The following is an 11,348-nucleotide window of genomic DNA, read 5'->3' as shown; positions in this document are numbered from 1 at the left end:
ATGTGGTGCCCCGCCCCGAGGGGGTCATCCCGGAGCATGCCGGGGGCACACGGGGGAAACTGAGGCACGGACGGGGTGTGGGGGGGTTTCGTGTGCCCCCTCCCCCCCCCCCCGCCCCCGATCACTCCGGTGATGCGAGCCGGTGTCCCCCCGTGTCCCCCTCCCCGGGGGGCATCGCGTCCACCCCGGGGCTGGCCGTGACCCCCCGGCGAGGCCCGGAGCCGCCAGCGCGAACCCGACACCGCGGCGGTTTCAGGTGATGCGGGGCGGGGGGAGGGCAGACGAGGGGACACGGGGCTGCGGGGGGGGGGGGGCGGCGGGGGCGGGGACCGTGGTGTCCCCCCACTCCCGCGGGGGCAGGGTCGCGCTCGCAGACGCCCACGCAGCGGGGGCACCCGCGTGCGCGCGGCCCCGCTCAGGCGCGCGCACGCGCGTGTGCCCGCCCGCCCCGCCCCACGCGTGAACACACGCGTGAGCGCGACGTCACGAGGAACATCCAAACCCGCGTGAGCCCGCGGGGACGCGCGGCGGACACGGGGACACCCGCGTGCGGCTTGGCACGTACCACACACACACACACCCCCCCCACACACACCCCCGCCCCCGCAGCCGGCCCGGTCCTGCGTGGCCCCCGCCGCGCTCCCCCCGCCGCGGGGCCGCCCCCCCCCGCCCCCGGCCCGTGACGAGGCCGGACGTCAGCGCGCCGGGCGGGAGAGGGGCGGAGGCGGCGGGAGCGGGCACGGCGGGCGCTGCCCCGGGAGCCGTGAGTGCCTGGGGCGACCCCGGCCCGGGTCGTTATGGGGCGGGGGGGGGGGGGGGGGTGTCACGCGAGGGAGGAGGGATGCTCGGCCCAGCGCGGGGGGAGCACAGCCCCGCTTCTCGCCGGCAAGGGCGGGCGTGGAAATGGGGCCGGGCCGTGTGTTTCGGTGCCGTACCGAGTGGGGGATCTGCTGTTTTCCCCTGCCCTTCCTCGCCCCCTCCCCACCCCCCCGCGACTGGCACCCCCGGGGCGGCGGGTCCCCGTACCCCCACCCATGTCCGGGGTGCCCTGCTGGGGTGGGAGGGGTCTACATCGGTGGCTGTTGCGAGCTGGACCGGGGGGCTACCCACTGACAGATTGCAGGGTGGAGGGGTGCAGTGGGGGGGTCACCCACCCACGAGCTGCCCCGTCTGCTGGGTGGGCTCAGCGGTCTCCTCTCAGCTCCATTGCAAAGGGGTGCTCTGTGTCTCCCCCGTGTCCCCTCCCGGCTGGGGGAGCTCCAGAGCTGCCCCACCAGGGATTCGGGAGGGGGGAGTGGACGTCCCACATAACCACTGCCCCCCCACCCCTTCCAGAAGATGCCTCCGTCCCTGCCTGCCACCATCAACATCCGTGAGCCCCGCTGGGACCAGAGCACCTTCCAGGGCCGGGCCAAGCACTTCTTCATGGTCACCGACCCCCGAAACCTGCTGCTCTCGGGGGCCACGCTGGAGGAGGCTCGCCGGGTGGTGGAGGACTACAGGTACTGGGGGGAGGGGGGGGCGTACCCCCAGCACTGCTCCCGGGCAGGATACAACCTCGGGGCCATTCCCCGGAGTGGGAGTGGGAGCAGTGCTGGCCTCCCCCCAGCCAAAGACAGCTCCCCACATTTCCTGGCTGGTCCCCGAGGCATCCCCCAACTGCCCCATATGGGGTGGGGGGCCAGGTGGGGCACAGTTGCTGGCAGAGGGTCTCCCAGCGGGTGCTACCCTTACTCGGCAGGGCAGGCATGGTGCCCCCGGGGCTGACGGAGGACCAGCTATGGCGGGCAAAGTACATCTATGACTCGGCTTTCCACCCCGACACGGGCGAGAAGATGCTCCTCATAGGGCGCATGTCCGCCCAGGTCCCCATGAACATGACCATCACCGGTTGCATGTTGACCTTCTACAGGTACCCGTCCCTTCCAAACCCCAGGGCCCAGGAAGGTGCCCGGTGCGGGGGTTCCTGGGCTCCCTCCTGGGCCCTGGGGTGAGAAGGGGATGCATGCCCCTTACCTGGCAAGGCACCCATGCCATAGGAGCATGGGTGGCATCCCCCAGTGCCACCAGCACCCTCTTCTGTCTCATAGGACCACGCCGGCCGTGCTGTTCTGGCAGTGGGTCAACCAGTCTTTCAACGCCATCGTCAACTACACCAACCGCAGTGGGGATGCGCCCATCACCCCCAGGTAAGCACTCCTCTGACCAGGGCACCCAAAAATTCCAGGGGGGAGTGCCTTGAATAGCTTTTTGAATAGTGGGGGTTTGTGAGATGGGATGATGGAGACCTGGTGCAGCCAGAGATAGACACCAGTGGGGCTGTTAGGGTTGGTGGTAGAGCTGGGAGAGGAACCCAGGTGCCCTCCTACTATTGAAGGACATGCTGTCCCCTCCTCTGGGGTGGTGGTGGGATGGGGAGACCCTGGCTCATCAGTGTCACCTTCCGCTCTTGCAGCCAGCTGGGGACAGCCTATGTGAGTGCAACCACAGGGGCAGTTGTCACAGCACTGGGGCTCAAATCGCTCACCAAGGTAAGGTGGCATGTGGCCATCAGTGGCCGGGGCACCTGGGCGCTCCCTGTGGAGTGTCCCTCTGCTCCCCATCACCTGGGGCAGGGGAGAAAATGGAGGAATGGGGTTGCTGGGAGTGCGCGGGGGGCACACAAAGCAGCCCCTCTCTCCAGCGATGGCTCTGGAGATGGCCTGTCCCACTAGCCCCGCTCCGTCCCCAGCTGGATCTCTCCAGGCTTCTTTCACCCCTCGGTCTCCCTCCAGGGCTGGGAGGGGACATGGGACCCCCCAACCCCCTGGGCTGTGCAGCTTTCACTGGCCGGGAGTTGCAGGGGAGGAGGGAATGGTTTTCCTTGGTGGGGCTGGGACATTCCAAGGTCTTGGAGGTGGCAGACCCAGGGACAGCCAGCTCTGCCCCCAGACGCTCTGCGTGACGTGCTCCCTGCTTACCCCTGCAGCACTTGCCAGCCATCATTGGCCGGTACGTGCCTTTTGCGGCTGTGGCTGCTGCCAACTGCATCAACATCCCGCTGATGAGGCAGAGGTGAGTCCCTGGGCTGGGACGGGGCGCTCGGGCTCGCATTGGGATTCACCAGGCACTGGTGGGGGATGGGGGGGAGGAATGCCATGGGCTTGCAGGGGGCTTCCTTTCTGGCCCTGCTGGCACCCCTTCCCCTGGGGGGTTGGTTTGAGGGTACAAGCACCCCATTGCATCCCACGGGGTTATCAGTTAACGCCAGCTGTGAACTCCCCCTCCGTGTCCAGCCCTGCTGAGGACCCACCAAATGTGAATGTGGGTCCAGCTGAGACACACCCCCCCCAACTTATTATGCAGGCAGTGGATGGGGAATAAGGAGGACACCAACCTCCCTTGGAGATATGCTCCTGTGCAGTGTCCCTGCCCTGTCCTTTGATCCTCCCCACCTGCGTGCCCTGGGGTCCCCCTCACCCCCACTCTCCCTGCAGAGAGCTCAAGCTGGGAATCCCTGTCACGGATGAGAACGGGAACCGCCTGGGCGAGTCCACGGCTGCAGCCCAGAAGGCCATTTTCCAGGTGGTCGTTTCCCGCATTGGCATGGCAGCCCCGGCCATGGGTGAGTGTCCCCTCCTCCCCCCGTGTCCGAGGGCTGCAGTTGGTCCCTGGCAGTGTGGGACAGGGTCCCACAGCTGGCTGGGGGGCTGTGAGCACTGGGAGCTCATCTCCTTCCCCTCTGCCCCAGCCATCCCCCCGGTGATCATGAACGCCCTGGAGAAGAGAGCTTTCTTGAAGGTACTGCTGGTCCCACGAGGGGAGGGTGGGCATGGGGTGATATCTCTCAGGGCTGGCACCCCGTCAGGGAACAGACACCTTCCTGCTCCGTCCACCCCACTGACCGCAGCCTCTCCCTGTCCCTGGCAGCGCTACCCGTACATGAATGCTCCTCTGCAGGTTGGCCTGGTGGGACTCTGGTAAGTCAGCCTCTGCTGATGGGCATCGCTGCCCTGGGCACAGACCAAGCCCGGGTACGGGGGGCAGTGCTGCTGGGGGGGTCTGCCTGGCAGGGGAGGCGAGAGCCACCCCAGAGCTCCTTGGGAGGGCAAATGGAGCTTAGCCAGGCTGTTGCCCACCCAGGCGGGTGGGATGGGGTGCCATGTCCCGGGACCAGGAGCTGTTTTGCTCCATCTTGACATCTCTCAAGCCTGCCACGGGCTCTTGCTCAGCATCGCTGTTCCCCCATGCTGATGGGGACAGGCTTTGCCCCACTCCAGGAGCCAAAAGCAGGTTCTGGAGCTTGGAGATGACGTCTCCTTACCCCTTCCCTAGATGAGCACCCGGCACAGCTCTGGGCTGTCCTTGCTGCAGCCCAGCTTCTCCTCTCCGTGTCTTTCCCTTGCAGCTTGGTGTTCGCGACCCCGCTGTGCTGCGCGCTTTTCCCGCAGAAAAGGTAAGGATGGGCACTTTGCCCCTGTGTGCAGCCCCGTGGGGCAAGGCATGGGGTGCGGGAGGGAAATAGTGGGCTCCTTGTGCTCTCCAACTCCCAAGAGATGATTCTGCCCCTTTGAACGATCAGAGGCTTGAAAATACATGTGCGCACACATCCCTGTGCACACGCAGCAGTGTAGACCCAGAGGTCTGTGCTGGGGCATGGGGACAACATCCCCATGGGGTGCAGGTGGGGAAGGGGTGGCAGCAGGTGGTTTCCCAAACCTGAAGCCACTGATGGGTGTCCCCCTTCCATCCACTGTATCCCTGTCCCCTCGGCAGCTCGATGTCCGTGAGCCGCCTGGAGCCTGAAGTCCAAGCTTGGATCCGGGAGAAAGACCCGCAGCTGGAGACCGTCTACTTCAACAAAGGGCTCTGAACGGGGGTCCCGGGGTGGCCGAGATGCGTGCTGCGGAGCCACCGGGCTGGCGCATCGCTGAGCTTCGCCCCTTGGATCCCTTCGGGTCTGCCGCCGCTTTCCCTTGGCCGTCATGTGTCTGTAGGTCCCAGGTGCTCGGCCCCGCTTCCCGGGATGCCCGCAGCCCTGCAGTACCACACTGAACCCTGTCCCCAAGCCTGGGGACCTCCTGGCTGTCCCCCCTGTGCGTGTCTCCCGTGCTCACCCTGCGTGTGCAGCTGCACCGGGGACCGTGTGAGTGGGGATGTGGGGTGGGGAAGAGGATGGTGCTCCCCAGCTTTAGGAGGCAGCAGACAATCACAGCCATGGAGGGTTGGACCCCTCTGCAGGCACCCCAAGTTCCCCAGCAGTTCAGCAGCTGGTGCCTGGGGATGGCAGAGCAGCTTTCAGAGAGGAAAACTCCCTGTGTCCAAAATAGCCGTGGGTGAGTGATTTCAAGCGTACACAGTGGCTCGAACCCAGGGGAGGGTTCTCCCAGCCCAGGCGCGCGCTCTCAGCTCACCCCCTGCTCTTCTCTGGGCTGCTCCAGGGATTTAATCTGGCTTTCTGCTCCTTCCCATCCCCAGAGCAAATGGCACATTTTAATTCCAGCAGAGTCCATGTTTTTATTCTCATCTTAATGCCATCTGTATTCAGGGCTGGGCTCCCCCTGGGGGGACACTCTACCCTCTCCTGGAGTGCTTGCTTTCAGGTGGACCTTCTCAAATAGCTTTAAGTTCACCGTGGTTTCCTCTAGTTATTTTTGATATAAATACAATGTACCCATACATATACCAAATAATAAAGGCAGGTTGTTTATACAAAACCAAAAGCAGAGAGAAGCGTCTTGCTTGCCAGTTCGTATACGGTTGGAAGGGACTGCCGCGGGGGTGAGGATGGCAGCGGGAGGGATGGACAGGTTGGCTGCCAGGGTGCCCCTGTGCCCCCCGGGGCCGGGCTTTGCTCCCGTTTTCCAGCCTGCTGCTTTTGCAGAGGCTCTGGCTAGCTCGGTGTGTGGTTAAGCTCATCCAGCTGTCGGGAGGGCTTTTTTTAGCACAGGCAGCTTTGCACCTCGCCGCTGCGCAGAGGGCTCTGTGCTAAGCTGCTGCCCTGGATGCTGCTGGTTTGGAGAGGCCGGATCGTTCCCCCCCCCCTCACCCTGGGCTCTGCCCACGCTCCCACCCCCTCTCCCAGCCCGCTCACAGGACGCTCTGCTTCAATCCCTGGCTTCGGCCTTGCGCCTGCCTCTCCAGCGAGGATATTTTTATCCCGCTTTCTATGCACGGCTATCGGAGAACACGTCGCTGCTGTCCTGGGACCCTGGCAAGCCCGCGGGCAGCAGCTGTGTCACCCACAAGCCAGGGCAGGCAGAGGGAGCTATGGATGTCCATGCAAGGAGAAGGAGGGATGGAGGCAACCACGCTCCGCAGAGTCCCCGTGTCGAGCCAGGACGGAGGAGCGAGAGTCGCTGCAAAGCCAAAGATGGGCAGATGCAGCAGCTGGTGAGATAAGGGCCAGGCAGCCCAGAGCCACACCGTTCTGTAGCTTCTCCGGCAGGCAGGGGCTGGCAGAGCCTGGGCAGGGCGTGCTCCCCCCACCAGGGGCAGCCAGGAGGACACCTGCACCCAGCACCCACCCAGGATGGGGGAGCGGATCGGGACAGGCACGTCGGGAATCTGTCCCTCTCCTTCTGCCGGCCCCGGCATATTGCAAATATCTCCCCTGAGCCAGCCATTGGCGGCTTATAAATAATGCAGCCCCTCGCCGTGCAATAAGGGCTTGTCAGTAGCTATTCTGCTCTCATAAATTAAAGATGAAAAGGTACAAGGCTCTTGCCAGAAAAATGAAGACAAATTTTTAATAGCTTGCCAAGACACAGGGAGATGGAGCGCTCGGGAAAAATGAATTACGTTTTTATTATGTGTTTTATTGTGGTGTAATTGAACGGGATTAGCTGAGAATACAATATATTTCCAGGGCAGTGCAAAGAAAACAAAAATAATGATGACACCTACCCCCCCAGCTCCGCACCACCAGCCTGCGCGGGGACACCCTCTGTGCATGCACTGACTGGGAGCTGGCCCTGAGCTGCTGATGGCCACAAGAGGCAGAGATGGGGATGGGAGGGACACTGGAGGGGACAGGGGACTGGAGACACAGGGGCTTGGGGTGGCTGGGTCCGGCTGGGTGACTCGGCAGGGCCTGGGCTCGCCCCAAGAGCCCATGGAGCTGTGGGGCTGGGGTGCAGGGCAGGGTGGCATGGCAGCACTTGGCTGCATGGAGCCACTGGGTGTCTTTTGCCTGTCCCCATGTCCCCAGCTACTTTCATCCCACCCCTGAGACCCACTTTGGCCTGTCCCCCACCTGCACAAGCTGGCATGGCTGGACTGAGATCTGACGAACTCAGCGCTGGTGGGGAGCAGTCCTGGGGTGCTGTCCTGCAAACCAGCCATACTGGCTGTCCTCTCCCGGAGCTGGCAGCGCTGCTGAGAGCCCACGGATTCAATCACTTTGCTGGGCTAGGGAGGGCCTGTCCCCATGGGTCCCCTGGTTGGGGGAGGAAAGAAAGATGACCCCCCCAGCTGGTGAGCTCTGTGGGGCTGACAAGCCCAAAGGCGACACTGCTGCCTCTGCAGGGGAGCCCAGGATGTGGCAATGGATGCAGGGGAGCAAGGATGCTCAATCCTTTCCCGAGCTGGCTCATCCCAGAGGTCATGGGTGAGTCTCCGAAAGGCAGCATCTGGGTGTCCCCGGGGGTGCTGAGTGTGCTGGGCGGCACTGGGCTGGGGGCATTGATTGGTCCCTAGCATTTTTAATGAGCTGCCCGACCGCAAGCTTTAACCTTGCCCATAATGAGGGTGAGCGGCAGCAATTCCTACCGCCACAGCCGGCTCCCCCAGCCTTAATGAGCTAATCAATACTTGTTCTCAGCTTAATTTCCAGCTAATTGCTCTTTAATGACGCCTGGAAATGGGCAGCCTCTTGCAGGGCGGGGGGTGGGCAGGCTCCCCCTCCCCAGCGCCCATCCCTGGTGGCAGGGGGTGCCGGGGCGCTGGCGGTGGGTCACCTTCCCCGGCTGTGTCCCAGCCCTACTGGCGCTGGTGGAGGCTGGGGAAAGGGAGGGTGCAAGGGGGACAGCGGGCACAGGGCACCGTCCCACAGAGCTGGCAGCACCCTCCAGAGCACCCACCCCCGTTGAGGCGGGGGGTGGGATATGCATCCTGATGCACCCAGGGCAGGCTGAGCGGAGGGTCCCCGCACCCCAGGAGAGTCCCCAAGACCCTCAGGACACTACGTGGCGGTGGGGGTCCCCAGGGTGGGCTCATGGCGGTGGCTTGTTTTGGGGTGCAGGGAGGGGGGGGGCGGTGCTGAGGTGGCCATGCGGAGCTCCAGGATCTGCAGGGCCCGGGTACAGGGAAAAGAGTGCCAGGGCGAGGGGAGGGGGACGAGGCAAGCAGTGCCCTGGAGGTGGCAGCAGAGACCCCGCAGCCTGCTGCCTGCACCGCCTGCCTGCACCCCTCCGCCGGGGCAGCCCCTCGGTGCGGGGGCTGGAAGGGGCTGAGGGGGCGGGTAGGGACGTTATAGGGGGTGCTCCTGTTTGCTGCGGGGTCAGGGATGCGGAGCTGGGGTGGGGGGACCCTGGTACGTCGCGGGGCGGTGGGAACCGCGCTAAGCCGTCCCCGAGGTGTCAAAGTTGGCACGGCTGTGTCAGCCGCCGGGGGGGTGGGGGTGGACGGCAGGCAGAGGGGGGGCATCCCCGGGAACGCAGCCCCCGCCGCCCGCTTGCTTCCTGGCCTCGCGTTATACGACCTGCTCTTGGATGAGGCCGGTGGAAAAACCCCGGCGAAAGCAGAGGGATTCCTGCGGGGAAGGAGCCGAGCCGCATCCAGCCCCGCCGAGCCGCGGCTCCTGCCCTGCGGGAGAAGGGACCCGGCAGCCTCCGGCCGGGGACACCGCGGCAGCCTAGGGACCGGAGCATCCCTCGCCACCCGGATGCCTCTCCTCGGGGCCGGCCTGAGAGCCCCACCGTCCCTCCTGCTCGCAGCTGCAACCGTTTCCCCAAGAATTTGCTGACGGGTTTGTTCTTGGGAGGAATTTGCTCTGGAAAAGCCTGGAGAAACCTGAGCCCGGATGCTTCCCGGGGCCTGGGATGTGGGTCAGGAGGGACCTGCCTGCTGCCTGTCCCTTGTCCCCACAGTGGATACCCAGGATGTGGTTAGGACCCCCGAGAGCTGTGTGGCCTTGGGGTGGGCTGGCTGGATCATGGCTGCGTCAGGCTGCTCCAACAGACAGGAAACGGAGAAGAGCAGCAAGTTTGAGCTGAAACATGGGAAATTTGGTTTATTATCAGAATGAGACCGCCACAGCCCCAAGCAGTGTGCCAGCAGCACCCCCTGCCCCAGCACGTCCCAGTGACGTTTGCTTCTGCAGTGACACAACCCGCATTCCCGTCCCCGCCAGCCCCGACGCTGCTCGCCAGCCCTCCCTGACATGACGTGCGTTGAGTCACTTGGCCCAGGATCTTTTTTCCAGGGTGGGTTTTTTCCTTGGCCTTGTCTGCTGTAAGCCCCAGATCTCTGTGGGGTGGTCCAGGAGATCAGCCCAGGGCTGTGAGGAGATAATGGGGCCAGGAGCAGCAGGGCACCCCAGATCGGCCATGACAGCTCTGCCATCAGGGGCACATACTGGTGACAGAGCTCTGGAGAGATGCCATGGCTGTGGATCTGCCAGGAGCATCCACAGACTCCTGGCTTCAATGGGACCACCACAGCAGGGGGAAACGGCGATGGGGAGCAAAGCTCCAGGTAGGGAGGAGGGGGCTTTGGTGCTTAAGACTCACTGCATCTTCACGGCCCAACTTCAGGAGCTTCACTGGGCTAGGGCCAATTGAGGAGAAAGGAAGGAAAACTGGCCAGTATGAGTGGGTAGCTGGGAATGTGATTTACCCCAGTTCTAGGCCATCCAGGGCTGCAACCACCTTTTTTCCCCCTAAAATCTGCTCCCAGCGGTTGGAGCTGCAAGCCCCGGGTGCCGCACTGGTTGAATCAAGGTGTGATTGAACACAGCTCCTTGTTAAGCACAGGTTAGCTCTTCCACCCCTCATTCATAGCTGCTGCTATTTATTAGCACATTCAACAGTCTCATTAAGCAGGAGGTTTAATTACCTGCCAGGTTTGAGCTCCATCTTGTCTTCCTGAGCTGCACTGCCCATGGCTTGCAGGTGCTGGGTTGTGTTGCACCGTGGCTGGAGCTTTCCCTACTCAGATCTGTGGTTGGATTTCACCCTTGGCCAGAGGATCTCTATCCGAAGATGTAGCCTCCCCCCACCTCGCAGGTGGCAGATGCTGCAGTGATGCTCCGACGAATCCAGCCACCCAGAAGCTGTGATAACCTCATGGGGACAGGGACACTCCAGTCACCTGGGTATGGGACATGGGAGAAAGAGCCTGGGCCAGGGTCCTTGTGTGTGGGGAAGGACAGCAGCATGGGGGCCTGTCCCCCCTTGCCCTCCTGCCGAGGGCAAGAGAGGCAAATGACCAGGGGTTATTTCTGTCCCCACTTTTCAGCAGTGCCTGGGATTTAAGCGCTGGCTGTATTCCTGTGCCGGCCAGGAGCTGTGTGGACTGATAGTGGCATTTAGGGCCAGACTTGCCCCACTGCTTTGCCTGCTGTGTGGGGCCGGGACAGGCCAGGATGTGCTTGTCTCAGGGATGCCCGAAGGCACAAGTGATGCTTCGTCCCAAGGTGGGGAAGCAGGGCACAGTGGGGGCAGCCCAGGGGGGCTCAACACCCCCATCTGTGTCACCTACAGCCTGTCCCCTCTCTGCTCCAGCTCTGAGCCATTTCTGAGGGTGTGTGTAGGGAAACCTCAGCCCCCCCTGACTTTTTCCCTGCTCGCAAAGCAGCTGCAGCCCCAGCTGCTTGGTGTCTCGTGGATGAGGGGCCTGAAAACCTGCGGCACGCAGGGACCACGCTCGATGGGCCAGGCAAGGGGAGCCGGGAAGGGAGGCAGCCCTGAGCCAAGGGGCTGGGGGCCGCGGAGGGGGAGCGGGAGGCGAGGCCAAAGGCAGAGCCGGCAGGAAACCCCCCTCTGCGGTGGGGGGCTGGAGAGGGGGGGTTTGGCTGGCAAAGGAGGATTTAGGGGGCCGAAGCCTGGCGCATTTTCCGTTGTTAGCTGCAGCCGGATTCACAACGTGACCGAGTGAAAGCTCTGGAGACCGGAACGAATTTGCAGGAGGGTGTTGGAAAGCAAAAGCAGATTTTTGCAGCGTGGTGAAGGAAACCAGATCCTCCGAGGGGTCCTGCAACAGCTTTGCTTCGCCTGAGCTTCACCGGGGAAGTAAATCCCACAAATTCCTCACCCGGAGGAGGGAAGTGGGCTGTAGGATCCCCCCCCAGCAGAGTGGCAGGAGCAAGATGTGAATGCATGACGTGTTTGTGCTGAAAAGGCACGCTGGGTCCCCGGCTCCTCAGAGCC

General features: G+C 63.5%; 1 protein-coding gene across 1 annotated transcript; it reads left to right on the top strand.

The window, feature by feature from the left end:
• The first annotated feature begins 689 nt into the window (after nucleotides 1–689).
• On the top strand, nucleotides 690–5,702 carry SFXN3 (sideroflexin 3). The gene is made up of 11 exons (XM_054206842.1): nucleotides 690–763; nucleotides 1,336–1,502; nucleotides 1,742–1,912; nucleotides 2,091–2,189; nucleotides 2,456–2,531; nucleotides 2,969–3,054; nucleotides 3,477–3,604; nucleotides 3,731–3,780; nucleotides 3,910–3,959; nucleotides 4,388–4,435; nucleotides 4,756–5,702. The coding sequence occupies exons 2-11, from the start codon at nucleotides 1,339–1,341 to the stop codon at nucleotides 4,850–4,852; spliced, it is 969 nt and encodes a 322-aa protein (XP_054062817.1). The 5' UTR covers nucleotides 690–763; nucleotides 1,336–1,338; the 3' UTR covers nucleotides 4,853–5,702.
• The last annotated feature ends 5,646 nt before the right edge of the window (nucleotides 5,703–11,348 follow it).

Source organism: Rissa tridactyla, chromosome 6 (genome assembly GCF_028500815.1).
Source record: "Rissa tridactyla isolate bRisTri1 chromosome 6, bRisTri1.patW.cur.20221130, whole genome shotgun sequence".
Taxonomy (NCBI): Eukaryota; Metazoa; Chordata; class Aves; order Charadriiformes; family Laridae; genus Rissa; species Rissa tridactyla.
Note: the sequence above shows the minus strand (reverse complement) of the source record. Positions and strands in the feature narration are given on the sequence as shown.

Coding starts and splice junctions, on each gene's coding strand:
- SFXN3 (XM_054206842.1), top strand. CDS start 1,339: ATGCCTCCGTCCCTGCCTGCCACCATCAACATCCGTGAGCCCCGCTGG. Junction 1,503..1,741: donor CGGGTGGTGGAGGACTACAG/GTACTGGGGGGA, acceptor CTTACTCGGCAG/GGCAGGCATGGTGCCCCCGG. Junction 1,913..2,090: donor TGCATGTTGACCTTCTACAG/GTACCCGTCCCT, acceptor TCTGTCTCATAG/GACCACGCCGGCCGTGCTGT.